A 15,122-nucleotide genomic window follows, 5' to 3' on the forward strand; every position below is an offset into this window, starting at 1 on the left:
GTAAGCTTGCTGAAAAGCTTTTTTTAAACTTAAAACTCTCCAACAAATTAAACAAAAATGACTATACCACACACTTCTAGTGAGAGGACAATTTGATGATACATAATAAGAACTTTGAAAATGTCAGTTTCTTGGCCCAATAATTCTACTTTGGAAAATTCAAGGAAAATGTGAAAAAACATGGTCTCGCAAAATATGTTGAAGTGAACGTGATGGTGTTAGTCATTCAATCGTGTCTGATACTTTGGAACCACACGGTCTGTAGCCCAGTAGGCTCCTCTGTCCATGGAATTCTCCAGGCAAGAAAACTGGAGTGGGTAGCCATTCCCTTCTCCAAAAGATCTTCTTGAGCCAGAGATTTAACCCAGGTCTCCCGTATTGCAGCCAGAGTCTCTACCGTCCGAGCCACCAGATTTTGAAAATGTCAATCTCTTGGCCCAATAATTCTACTTTACAGAATTCAAAGAAAATATAAAATACAAAAATGTGGCCTCACAAAGTTGAATAACGATTTATAATAATGAAAAGTGGGAAACAATCTAGTTACCCAACAATTGGGGAATAATTAAGTTATGCAAAACCAAACAGTAGAACACTATGAAGCTCTTTCAAGTGAAGGTCATACAGTTTTTAAAAGCATAAAAATATACTTAAGTGATAATGCAAATCAATAAAGTCGGCTAAAATTATCTATACAATAAGAACTCAACTGTCCACAAAATAAAAGTTTTAAAAAAATGAAATCCACTATGATCTGAAGTGTTTGTTTTCAAGTAGTGGCATGATGGGTAATTTTCCATCTTTACCCTTCTCTGTGATTTCACATATACAATGACACAGAACAGCTGAAAGGCTCACCTATGTCCATGTCCAAATTACATCTGCCAAGAGACAACATTTACAGATCCACGGAGCTCAAGATAATAGATTAAAAATACCTCATGGTTTTTAAACAAATCCCTAATAGATTCTCAACTTATTCCTCTGCTATTATATAGAATACATCAAGATAGAAAAATAAACTATACATATTATTCTAAAAACTATCTTTCCATCATGGAATCAAACTATAATCTCAACATCTGGGTCTTTGATCTATCCATGACTTCCGAAAGTGCTTGGAATAAAAACTAGAAAGCTTCTTTTAGATTAACTTGGAGTAAGCCCTCCAGAATAGTGGATGTACCATATGAACTATAAAAAGAAGACATTTCTCAAAGTTCCTTTTGAAAGGATATAGAAAAAGATTGGGCTGGTACAACCAGACTGACTATCCGCATTCCCACTGTCATATTAGGGGACATGCTGTTCTTGACGAAAAGTTACTGTTTTGAGGATCTAGTAATGATGGTGTTTTCTGGCAGAGAAACGATTTTGAAAATTAGCCATCAGATGGCACATTTCTAACTTAAACTTTCCTTTTTCAGTGAAGAGCTTTTGGTCTGATAAAAAGACTAAAGGCTCTGTAGTCAGATAGAATTTGCTTTATATTTCACTTCTGCCACTTACTAGTCTTGCAAACTTGTTATCTTCCCTAAGCTTCCTATAAATAGTGATAATAACAATCCCCCTCCCAAATATTCCAGTGAGGACTCAATAATGGAAGGAAACCACTTAACACAGTATCTGACACGTGCCATACCAATTATTCTAAATGACAGCTTTTATTCTTCACGCTTGCCTCAGTGTTCATTTCACCATTTCATTTGAAATAGTGCCCTCTGTAATACAGAGGGAAAAGGATTTTTAAATCATTGCATAATTTGGACAAGCCAACTTTGAAGGAAACTGTCCTAATATTTTAACTGAAGTTCAATCTTGAAATTCCTAACAAAGGCCTTTTAATAATAGGAAACCTGACTAAAATCTCAGATAGCCAAAACACAGACCGCGGGCCTTACCTTGATCAATCAAAACGAGTGGACCAGGGGCTTCCTTGGTGGTGCAATGCAGGGGACAGGGGTTGATCCCTGGTCTGGGAAGATGCCACAGGCCGCAGAGTAACTAAGCCTGGGGGCCACAGCTACTGAAGCCCACGCAACCAGAGCCTATGCCCCACAACGAGAGAAGCCACCCTGACTTGAGAAAGGCCACACACAGGAATGAAAGCCAAACACAGCCATGAATAAATGCTTAAGGAAAAAAAAAAAAAAATGAGGAAATCAAAGCACATGGAGCCTTGGAGTCAGGACTTCACAGATCAACTCCACCCACCCCCAGCTGTTGGATCCTGGGCAACTGACTTAATCCTTGTTAATGCCAGTTCCCTGTATGAAAGAATGGAAAGAATAGTAACTAAGGTTGATGTGAGGATTAAGGGGAAAAAAAAAAAAAATATATATATATATAGAGAGAGAGAGAGCCTATGTAAAGTGTCTGCACATCACAAGTAATCAATTGCTAGTACTGATATTTCATCAATGTTGCTCAGTTGGGGGTCTGAAAAAAGGGGGACTAAATCCATCTCGAAGCACTGAGGGCCACTCTGACCCTCCGTCAGTACTTACGTCGGCAGACCTTACAGCACTGGCCGGCAATGTGCACGGGGAGGGAGTCTGGAGAGCAGCTGAGCGGGGGACAGGACATCCTCCGGCATTCCACAGCCCCACTCTGAGGAAGCAAAGGCAGGAAAAGGCATCTCAGCAGCGGTGACCTCAGTAGGACAAAGCTCACATTCCATCCCAGAAACTTCACCAGGAAAACAGAAGTAGCGTGAGGAGTTCCTGGGGCTTCCCAGGTGACTCTAGTGCTAAAGAACCCTCCTGACAAAGCAAGAGACCCAAGAGATGCGGCTTCTATCCCTGTCGGGAAGATCCCGGAGGAAGGCATGGCAACCCACTCTACAAATAATTTTCTCCAACCCACATAAAACCATGCCACCTCAATTACTTTTCTGGTATACATCACTGGCTTCATTCTACCTGCCCATCAGACTGAACAGATTAGAAAGAAAACAAAAGTCTATTTTTATAAGAACATTAGTAACACCTTTTGCAGACCCTCAAATCACTGTTTAAGCACTAACAATCGTTTTAAATTTTTGAAGACAAACAATGGCATTCTTTAGACACTTATCAAATAATTTCAACTGGATAGAGTTTACATACTAATGTGGGGTGAGGGTGGGGGTTCCTTAATTCTCCAAAACAGATCAAATTGTAGATACAAATAATGGATAATCTGAGCGTCAGGGGGTCCTGCAATCCTCTAAAACAGAAAATGAATACCTTGTAAAATACAATGAAGACACCTAGAAACTAATTAACCTCCTTTTAAAACATATAGTAGCAGAGAAAAGCTGTGACTGAAGTCAGCCACTCAGTTCAGTTCAGCTCAGTTGCTCAGTCGTGTCTGACTTTTTGTGACCCCAAAGACTGCAGCACACGAGGCCTCCCTGTCCATCACCAACTCCTGGAGTTTACTCAAATGCATGTCCATTGAGTCAGTGATGCCATCCAATCATCTCATCCTCTGTCGTCCCCTTCTCCTCCTGCCTTCAATCGTTTCCAGCATCAGGGTCTCTCCAGAGAGTCAATTCTTCTCATGAGGTAGCCAAAGTATTGGAGCTTCAGCTTCAGCATCAGTCCTTCCAATGAATATTCAGGACTGATTTCCTTCAGGATGAACTGGTTGGATCTCCTTGCAGTCCAAAGGACTCTCAAGAGTCTTCTCCAACACCACAGTTCAAAAGCATCAATGCTTCAGTGCTCAGCTTTCTTTATAGTCCAATTCTCACATCCATACATAACTATTGGAAAAACCATAACCTTGGCTAGATGGACCTTTGTTGGCAAAGTAATGTCTCTGCTTTTTAATATGCTGTCTGCTGCTGCTGCTGCTAAGTCGCTTCAGTCATGTCCAACTCTGTGCAACCCCATAGACGGAAGCCCACCAGGCTCCTCCATCCCTGGGATTCTCTAGGCAAAATACTGGAGTCAGTTGCCATTTACTTCTCCAATATGTTGTCTAAGTTTGTCATAACTTTTCTTCCAAGGAAAGTCACCATCTGCAGTGATTTTGGAGCCCAAAAAAATAAAGTCTGACACTGTTTCTCCATCTGTTTGCCATGAAGTGATGGGACCAGATGCCATGATCTTAGTTTTCTGAATGTTGAGTTTTAAGCCAACTTTTTCACTCTCCTCTCTCACTTTCATCAAGAGGCTCTTTAGTTCTTCTTCACCTTCTGCCATAAGGGTGGTGCCATCTGCATATCTGAGGTTATTGATATTTCTCCCAGCAATCTTGATTCCAGCTTGTGCTTCATCCAGCCCAGCGTTTCTCATGATGTACTCTGCATATAAGTTAAATAAACAGTGTGACAATATATAGCCTTGACGTACTCCTTTCCTGATTTGGAACCAACCTGTTGTTACATGTCCAGTTCTAACTGTTGCTTCCTGAACTGCATACAGATTTCTCAAGAGGCAGGTCAGGTGGTCTGGTATTCCCATCTCTTGGAGAATTTTCCACAGTTTGTTGTGATCCACACAGTCAAAGGCTTTGGCATAGTCAATAAAGCAGAAATAGATGTTTTTCTGGAACTCTTTTGATTTTTCCATGATCCAGCGGATGTTGGCAATTTGGTCTCTGGATCCTCTGCCTTTCCAAAATACAGCTTGAACATCTGGAAGTTCTCTGTTCATGTACTGTTGAAGCCTGGCATGAAGGATTTTGAGCATTACTTTGCTAGTATATGAAATGAGTGCAATTGTGCAGTAGTTTGAACATATTTTGGCATTGCCCTCCTTTGGGATTGGAATGAAAACAGATCTTTTCCAGTCTTGTGGCCACCGTTGACTTTCCAAATTTGCTGGCATATTGAGTGCAGCACTTTCACAGCATCATCTTTCAGGATCTGAAATAGCTCAACTGGAATTCCATCACCTCCACTAGCTTTGTTTGTGGTGATGCTTCCTAAGGCTCACTTAACTGTGCATTCCAGGATGTCTGACTCTAAGTTAGTGATCATACCATCATCATCATCTGGGTCATGAAAATCTTTTTTGTATAGTTCTTCCATGTATTCTTGCCACCTCTTCTTAATATCCTCTGCTTCTGTTAGGTCCATACCATTTCTGTCCTTGATTGAGCCCATTTTTGCATGAAATGTTCCCTTGAAGAAATCTCTAGTTTTCCTCTGTTGTTTTCCTCTATTTCTTTGCATTGATCACTGAGGAAGGCTTTCTTATCTCTCCTTGATATTCTTTGGAACTCTTCATTCAAATGGGTATACCTTTCCTTTGCTTTTTGCTTCTCATCTTTTCACAGCTATTTGTAAGGCCTCCTCAGACAACCATTTTGCTTTTTTGCATTTCTTTTTCTTGGGGATGGTCTTGATCCCTCTCTCCTGTACAATGTCCCGAACCTCCGTCCATAGTTCAGGCACTCTATCAGATCTAATCCCCTGAATCTATTAGTCACTTCCACTGTATAATTGTAAGGGATTTTATTTAGGTCATACCTGAATGACCTAGTGGTTTTGCCTACTTTCTTCAATTTAAGTCTGAATTTGGCAATAAGGAGTTCATGATCTGAGCCACAGTCAACTCCCAGTCTTATTTTTGCTGACTGTATAGAGCTTCTCCATCTTTGGCTGCAAAGGATATAATCAATCTGATTTCGGTGTTGACCATCTGGTGATGTCCACTTGTACAGTCTTCTCTTGTATTGTTGGAAGAGGGTGTTTGCTGTGATCAGTGCATTCTCTTGGCAATACTCTATTAGCCTTTGCCCTGCTTCATCCTGTACTCCAAGGTCAAATTTTCCTGTTACTCCAGGTATTTCTTGACTTCCTACTTTTGCATTCCAGTCCCCTGTAATGAAAAGGAAATCTTTTTGGGTGTTAGTTCTAGAAGGTCTTTTTGGTCTTCATAGCGTTCAACTTCAGCTTCTTTAGCATTACTAGTCAGGGCATAGATTTGGATTACTGTGATACTAAATGGTTTGCCTTGGAAATGAACAGAGATCATTCTCTCGTTTTTGAGACTGCATCCAAGTACTGCATTTTTGGACTCTTTTGTTGACTGTGGTGGCTACTCCATTTCTTCTAAGGGATTCTTGCCCACAGTAGTAGATATACTGGTCATCTGAGTTAAAGTCACCCACTAGGTAGTTTAAGAACCAAAGGCATTCCTTCCCCCTCTGATACTCTGATCTCCAAACAGTAAGATTCTTGATAATATTAGATCATGTTACAAGTGTGTTTGCTTTCCTTTGACAAGTACTTGTGGTTATAATTACACTACAACTTACCTTCGCAACTGCTCCTATTAGTAAATAGGCACTTAGTAAAAAGATAACACATTGTAGAGTTGGCTTTATAAAGAAACAGGTTACACAAAAATCAGCAGAACCGCCCTCGTCAAACTGTTCGTCTATTTATGTACAAAGAGGCTTACTTTGCATGTGCAGTTCCTGCAATGATCCCCGTCAACCCAGGAGTCTTGGTCTCTATAGAGCAGTCCACTCACTTGACAGGTCTTCTCACAATGACAGTTTTCCAACTGACTAAGTCTTGTTTCTGCATAGTTCAGCTGCAAGCAAGAGTTGCTACATGTAATTTCTATAATTCAACTGCATTGTCCTAACAAAGCTAATTGCAACAAGAAAAAATACATCCAAGCAGGAGGCAGGGGGGGAAATGCTCAAAACAGTTCACTGATTCTCAGCCAGATCTGTTTTTTGGGTTTTGAAGGATTTTTTTTTCCTTTTTTTTAATTTCACACAAGGTGGAATCATTCTAAATTGAAGACATATTGGGCTCCCGTGGTCTAATGAGCACCAAATGAGACATTAAACTATCTCAGGGACCTCATGGGTGTTTATCAACATACGCTTTCAGCTCAAGCCCACAAGAAACCACTTGTAATGAATGTGTTCAAGGACTCATTTCAGTGTTTACAGGTGATCTAATCAGCATCTCTGAAGCACTAACATTTATCTCCTACTATCCTGTCCCTGTTCTTCACACACTAAGTGTCATGGTTTACAAGCTGGGACATCAATGCTGCTTCTTTTATGAAAAATGCTGGGGAGCTGGAGCCAGGAAAAGGGTGAGTCAGAGGCAGATCTGATTTCTCCCCAGTTCAGGATTCTCCACATAGAATGCCCCAGGAATCACTTTGGCATTCAGACAAGGTCAAGAGAGGCAAACAAATCCCCAGGTGAGATGAGGATTTTAAAAAATAACCTTTTTCCTTTTCTAGGTCACTCAACTGCTCCCATTTAACATCTCTGATTTGAAAGGATTTATGAAGTTTGAATGAGTAATCCCTTCAAGGGATCATCCAGCCTCTCTTTGCACACCTAACAGTGATAAAACATTCATTACCTCCCAAAGGAGGCTACTTCTCTTGGCTAACTCAAGATGTCGGAAATGTCTTTCTGGCTTGAGCTGTGTAGTTCCTCTCCCTTTTTCCTATTAGATCTAGTTTTGCCTTGTAGCCAGTTCTGAGCAAGTCTAATCTCTCTACAAACATCTGAGGTTTCCTCAATGCCTGTTCCCATGTCCCCATGCCTGCCCCTAACCACATTTGGTCCCACCAGATTCCCCTAATAACCTCATGATACGGTTCCAAACTTCTCTCCTGGCCATTTTCCATGTATGTGACTCCAGGTTGCCTTCAAAAATATGGCACAAAAAGCCTGAAGTCAGGTATGATCTCTCTGTTGTCACATCCTTATTTACACTAAGGTGTAATTCAGCTGCATAGCAACCTCACCGTTCTTCTTACACAGAGATCACCAGGAACAAATACCACTTTCTAAAAATGTATCCACTTCTTTTCCTTCTCAATCATATTTATATTATACATCCCTGTCTTGAGTATTTTCCCCATACAGGAGATCAAATCGATTCTTGATCCAAACTAAGACTATTTCAGGGTGATATTTTAGTTACAATAGTTGAAACTGGCTAACGGCAACTTCTACCACCTTTCTGTATTTTCAATGGTTCCTGTCCACACACGCTTCTCTCACTCATAACAGCACTATTCTCTGGAAATAGAATCCACATGTAATTCCAACCTTAGTTTTTATCACTTATTCAATCCTCTTCCTCTACACTTCTAAAATTTCTCAAGAAAAATTGTTCCTTGTCTGCCTGTCACGGGTAGAACCAAGAGGAAGGACAAAGATGAAAAAGGATCCTAAACAAACCACATGCAGTACAATCAACGTTGAAAAAAACTGAGCTATTCCTGAAATATTAGCTTCCTAGGACACCTCTACTGTACAGGATCTTTCAAAAATTCAGGTCACATTTAAATCTTCAGCCTAGTCGTGGAGCTTCCAGAAATGACAATAATTATTTGGGAATTCTTTACAAAACACAGATAACATAGACTTCCAAAAGTCTGGTGACACCAAGTGACCAAAACCATATATTGGTAAGAGGTAATAAGAAGGGGGGCTTCCCTGGTGGCTCAGCTGGTAAAGAATCTGCCTGCAATGCAGGAGACCTGGGTTCAGTCCCTGGGTTGGGAAGATTCCCTGGAGAGGGAAAGGCTACCGACTCCAGTATTCTGGCCTGGAGAATTCCATGGACTGTAGAGTCCACAGGGGTTGCAAAGAATCAGACATGACTGAGCAACTTTCACGAATAAGAAGGGAGTGGTAATGCACCACATATTATCTTGACCTCATTTCTATCTTCTCAGCAGTTCCTGCGTAAGGCAGAGATAGTCCTATGACGTTGGAATGAACAAGAGCTGAACTAGAAGGGAATCTTTCCTAAAAGTGGTTCTGCATGAGGAGTCCAGGAGAGCCCATCTTACTCTGAAAGTCTGGAACAACTCTAGGGACTGTATCACTCTGAGAAGAGGACTTCTCAAGGAAGAGTCCAAAAGGCAATTCTGTATCTATCCCAGTTTCCTGAAAATCCAGGTGTTTGCCTAAAGGCAATATTGTCAATTTTCAGTACTACCCAAGGAAGCTGAGCTATGCTCACCTCCAAAACTCAATTCCAAGGAGAAACCTCAGTTTTAATACAGTGGAAGGTATTCCTATGGCCGGTTTTGTTTCCCTTCTGAGCTTTTTTCATTTTTAATATACTTAGCCTTCTCTGAAAACAATGAAAAGCCCTAATCTCTGTAATAACAAGAATACATCAGACAGACTTTCAAAAACAAAGAAATACAGTAAAGCAAAAAGCTAATTTTTCAAAGGCACTTAATATGTAATATTGCCTGCCTTTTCCCCCTGCTAAATCCTGAAGCAACAATAAAGGAAAAAAATAGCTCTGAAGCAAAAAAAAAAGAATGAATTACATTTTCTGTCACTGGCATTAGCATGCAGAATTTCTACAAATTCATTTTCAAAAGCTATTTCTACACACCTGCCATTTTCTCAAGGAATGCCTACAGATCCAAAATAGATACGGTATCAAATCTGCATCTCTTTTCTGTTTTAGCTTTGTTCAAGCATTTATCTAAGCAAACAGAGAGCGAATCATTTATTCTTAATTCTACACATTCAAAGACAGGCAGCAGAGGCCTTTCTCACAGTAAGAGGTCAATGAATAAAACTAGGTACATTAGTCATGCAATAGATTGCTTCTTTTCCTTTCCTTTGAAATATTATTTATTTGGCATTTGCTATATGAAAGGTAAAAAAAGAGATCTATTGTATTAAACTTTTAAACTTAATTGAAAAATCACTATTGAGCTCCTGGAAACAATGAAAATCTCTAAATTAAATATGTTACAAGCTGAAATGCCACCCCAAGTGCTGCTTGATTTCCATAAGTAGATTTGGCAAAGATTTAGACAGAAGTAATCAAGAAATTACCATCTTCAGCATCTCTTCTTCCTAAGCTTGAAGGGAGAATGGGATTACAGCACAGGTAGGATGCAAGATAAGGACACAGCCTGACCCAATCACTGCGTACCTAGCTCAGCAGGCTTGTGGGTCTCACAGTGTCAAGACTACCTGGGACAATTTCTAGAATAAGTTAGGGGATTAGTGGTCTCTAGTGGATTACCTAGGGGAGGTGTCAGGGAAGGTACTTTGTTGCACCTTTCCCCCCTGGTAAAGGTATGGCTTTGCCAAACTGTAGGGATTCTTCCCCTGGAGAAGGAAATGGCAACCCACTCCAGAATTCTTGCATAGAGAATCCCATGGACAGAGGAGCCTGGTGGGCTATAGTCCATGGGGTCGCAAAGAGTCAGACACAACTGAGCGACTAAGACACACAGGGATTCTTTAAGAGGGCTCTTCTGTACCCTGGCTCCTGTTACCTGAAACTACATGCAAGCTGCTTCCCTGATTTGTCCTTTCACACATTTTCAATCATCCCCACTTTGAAAGGAGAAAAGAAACAGCAAGCCCTCCTAGGCGCACCCCTGAGCTTATGTGATGACTGCGCCTGTTTGCTTTGATGTGATTTTGGCTACCAACTCCTGCCTGGCTTGTATGCTGGGCTCACTCTCTGGTCGGATTCCATGACTTCCACTATGACCCAAGTATGAGGACTTTCTGCTGCTTTCCAAGACCTCCTGGCTCTAGGCCAGGGCTTTGACAGCAACTCTCATGCAGTCTTCATAAAATGAAGAATAACTATCATCGTTTTACAGATGGGGAAATTGCAGCTGGAAATGAGATCAGTGACTCATTCTAGGCTGCAAACATTGGAAGAAGTGATAAAAATGAGATTTAACATCAGATGAATCTCACTCCAAAGCCCATTTCTATCTCCACCAAGATCTGTATGACTAATGCCTATTTTAATCACAGCTGCTGGGCAACTCAAACCAAACCTCCAATCCTATTAGCTAAATCTTGGCTTATTTAACCAAAGGCAAAGTCCAAATACAGATGGATTTAGTGCCCCAGAATTCCCTTTGTGCACAGGAATCCTCCTTGTCTTCTGATCTGGCTTATCGCCCCAGATGCCATCTCTTTCACTCTGCTTCCAGCAAGATGGCAGACTAGGTACCCTGAAAGACTTTCCTCCTTGAATCAACTAAAATGCTGGATAAAATACACAAATCAAAGCTTTTAAAAAATCATCACAGGGGCTGATACAAAAGGAAGCAAGCCATAGTGGCCAAAACAAACTCAGAGTCAGGGATCCAGGGAGGCGAGTGAGCACCCAAGCTTCATGACATCAGCCAAAACAGGCAGCCTCTGGGCTCCCAGCTTGACGGCTGCAGAGGAGGCCAGGAGACAGAGAACAGGGTCTGCCCAAGACGAGGTGTCTTAAAGGAAACTCCTACATCAAGGTGGGGCCCCAAAAGGTTGTATCCTCAGCTTCAGAGTGAACGAAAAAGAAACAAGGCTTATACAGGTACAGAAGGAAGACCATCCTGTTCAGATTGTGGTCCTGGCTAGAGGGAAGTATCTTCCTTGAGAAGTCTTAAGGAATTCTTCGCTGAGAATTCACCTGGCAGATCCCAGGTTTGCAGTCTAATTCTGAGTCATCCCCATGATCTGAAAAACCTTTAAGAGATCATGCAACAGAAGTTTTCCCTGAGTGGTCCTGGCAGAAGCACACATAATGTGAACCCAGAACTCAGACAGTTGCCACATAAGTCTAAGGACAACAGTGGCTATAACCAGATGGGTGAGATCAGAGGCCTTGTTCTTACCTGATCTTCCGCCTTCAAAAGCTACTACAAGCTCTATGCTCACGTTTCACTCCCAGCAGATACCATCTGAACACACACTCCTCTTTTTCTCTCCTCTTATGGCCCATGCTTCTTCTCACTATTATTACCATCCTCTTACTGGCAGCATCTTCCTCTCTTTCTCCATCAGTCATTCCTCCTTTATATCTTTTGATTCTCTTTCTAATCCTTTTCTCCTCCAACCATAAACTTTCTCAGCCATGATCCAACTTTCAGAATCTAAGCTTGAGTTCCAGTTTTGCCATCCACTTTTCTTGGGAAAACTTACACAACCTTCTTGGAACTCCAACTTCTCGGGGACAGTGGGTTAATAAACCTGACTCAGGATTGCTGTAAGGATTAAAGAGAGGGAATCTAAAAATTTAAGCATTGTAACTAACACAAAATAAGTGTTCAATAAATATTACCTAGTTTGAGTATCTTTCCAGCTTCTTCCAGATCAGGGGCTGACAAACTAAAGCCCATGGACCAAATCTGACCCACCACTCATTTTTGTATGGCCTGTGAGCTGAGAATGATTTTTATATTTTTCAGTGATTAAATTTTTTTAATTGAAGTATGGTTGATGTACAAGATATAATAAGTTACAGGTGTACAATATAGTAATTGACAATTTTTAAAGGTTCATACTCCATTTTTAATTATACAATGTTGACTATATGCTCCTTGCTATAAGCTACCATGATATACTGTACAATAGTTTGTACCTCTTAATTCACTACCCCTATATTGTTCCTCCACCCCTCCCCACTAGAAACCACAATTTTGTTCTCTATGAGTCTGCTTCTTTTTTATCATATTCACTAGTTTGTTGTATTTTTTAGATTCCACATATAAGTGATATCAAACAGAATTTGTCTTTCGCTTATTTATTTCACTTAGTATAATGCCCTCCAAGTCCATTGCTGTGAATGGCACAATTTCACTCTTTTTATGGCTGAGTAGTATTCCATTGTGTGTGCTCATGTCACCCGAGGCTGAGTGGCATCTTTCTTGGTCCAGAAATTTGGTAACAAGCTACAATATAATATATATATGTACCACATCTTCTTTATCCATTCATCTGTTGATGCACACTAGGGTTGCTTACATAGCTTGGCAATTCTAAATAAAACTGCTATGAACACTGGAGTGCATGTATCTTTTTGAATTAGTATTTTGGTTTCCTTTGGATATTTACCCAGGGATGGAATTGCTGGGTCATAATGTGGTTCTACGATTAGCTTTTTGAGAAACCTCCATACTATCTTTCACAGTGGCTGCCTCAATTTATACTTCCACCAATAGTTTACAAAGTTTCTACTGTAAATGAAAACCAATTCATTTGTTTTCATTTGAAAACAATTCAACAAAGTACTATAATAATTTACATAGTTTCCCTTTACTATAGAGAAAACAGTAACATCTGTTACTTGTGTTCTTTTTGAAGATAGCCAATCTGACAGGTGTGAGGTAATGTATCATTGCATGGTTTTGGTTTGTATTTTCCTAATGATTACCAATGTTGAGTATCTTCATGCTATATTGATCAATTTCATTCAAGTGAAATAAATATATACATCATGTTCTCAATTTTGCCTCTTGATCTACAGAAACTAAAATTTACTAACCAGCCCTTTACAAGAAAAGTTTGCCAGCTCCTCTTCTAGATTATCATGGGTTCCAAATTTTGCAGTGAAAATTAAAGTACTCAGTTTTCTAATTATAATTCTATTCACAGTTTGAAAGAAATAGACATAAATCTTCCACAGTGCCGGGGGTGTTTAGAAGGTGGATTAAACCATTTTCTGCTTGTAATCACCCACAATTAAATATCTTCTGCCTCACAAATGCCCATTTTACATAATAATGTTTTGAGGACAGAGCTCAATGCGGCTGCGAGATAATGTATAGCTAAAAAGACAAAAATGACATTCCTGCAACAAGAAAGAATGAGAACAAAAAAGGTACCATCAACTCCAGGATATGGAGAACCACAGTCACCTGAAGCTGAGTGGCATGTTTCTTGGTCCAAAAATTTGGTAGCCAGCTAAAATATAATTAACAGTATTGAGATCAAGCTGCTCCAGACAACATGAAATAATAGCTTCTACATGCCACAAGCTGGGAAGGCAAATAATTGCCTGCGTTTCACATTTCCACTACACTCTGAAGTGAAAAACTCTCGATTCTCAGCTTTAGTTTCTCTCTTTACAAAAGTGCTCTGTCTCTCCTTTGCAGACAAAAGTAGACTTGGCCAAAAAACCTAGTTTGAAACAGAAACACTGTCTTCAGCAGTGCAATCTTTGAGTCCAAAATACAGCCCTACCTCCCAAACACTGACCGACCCCACCAATTTCTTCCTCATACTATGGCTGATGGCAGGAGCCGTCACAGCCGCAGGTGGAGTAGGATTAATGTATCATTTTCACAGTTATTAAAAGTCTTACTTTTGCAGAGTATAATGTCTCTTAGGCCCGACCTAATTCTTTCTTCGCCCTAGGCCAGAACTCAAGTCCACGACTGATTGGTATCATAACAACAGCATTAGCCATGTTTTCTATTTATTCAGCACCTTTCTTCACAAGGCTCAGGGCTTTCCATTGTCAACCTAAATTTCATTAATATATATTATTAAAGCCCCTAATTGTCTACATTTCTGGCTCTGCCACTCAACATGACGTCTGTGGGGGTAGAAATCACTTCATCACTGCCTCTCTATGCCTAACACAGTGTCCAGCAAATAGCAAATCCTCAAAAGATGCTTGTCAAGTGGATGATGCAGAAGAGGGAGAGATACAGAAGTAGAAGACTGAAGTTGTTAAAGGCAAACTTGCCTCCTTGACTATTTGAACTCAGGATCAGTTTTGAAATGAATCGTGTATTAGAAATGTGATATAATGCCTTCCTGTGACAGTAATCTGTTCTTAACAACAGCAATTTTGCCCTTTCTGATTATAGGCAATTATTCTTGCATCCAGAATGCATTAGCTTATAAGCAGCAGTGACTCTGACCACATATCAGCTCTCCGTGTTACTAGTTTAATGGTCAATGGGAAAATTCCTTTTCCACTTCCAGGGAGGCTACAATTATACATATTGCCTCTTTCTTTCAAACATTTTTCAAGTAAACATTTTGATACAGCTGAATGGCATCAAAGACAGAAATGGTTATGTTTACTCTAGGTTGTCCTATTTCAAGAAAGAGTAAACCATTTTTATGGTAACATATGGCAGATACCAAAGCTAAAAATGTTTCCATTATAGCAAATCACTCTGAGTTCCAGATAGGATGGGCAAGAAAAAGTGAAACATCACAAGTGAAGTTCAGATACCTACTTTTGCAGTCATCTTGGCCAAAAGCTCTTGTAAATCCATTATTCCTTGCACCAGGCTTAAGAAATCACTGCAAGTTGGGCAAGCTCAATAAAGAAAATATAAAATAAATGTTGATGTTGTGCTAAGAGAAGAAAATATATTTTTCAACCATACTTGCTTGGTTATGTAGAAGGGTTT

The 15,122-nt window shown here is 40.1% G+C and overlaps 1 protein-coding gene across 2 annotated transcripts in view; it reads right to left on the bottom strand.

The window, feature by feature from the left end:
* Window positions 1–15,122, bottom strand: part of NELL1 (neural EGFL like 1) — a 994,502-nt gene that overhangs the window by 732,327 nt on the left and 247,053 nt on the right. For both annotated transcript variants that reach the window (XM_065936472.1, XM_065936471.1), the window contains exons 7-9: window positions 14,946–15,028; window positions 6,399–6,533; window positions 2,508–2,610 (exon numbers count right to left, since the gene is read on the bottom strand). In XM_065936472.1, the coding sequence (XP_065792544.1) occupies window positions 2,508–2,610; window positions 6,399–6,533; window positions 14,946–15,028 (321 nt within the window). The remainder of the gene's footprint in view (window positions 1–2,507; window positions 2,611–6,398; window positions 6,534–14,945; window positions 15,029–15,122) is intronic.

This window comes from Muntiacus reevesi, chromosome 5 (genome assembly GCF_963930625.1).
Source record: "Muntiacus reevesi chromosome 5, mMunRee1.1, whole genome shotgun sequence".
NCBI classification, from domain to species: domain Eukaryota; kingdom Metazoa; phylum Chordata; class Mammalia; order Artiodactyla; family Cervidae; genus Muntiacus; species Muntiacus reevesi.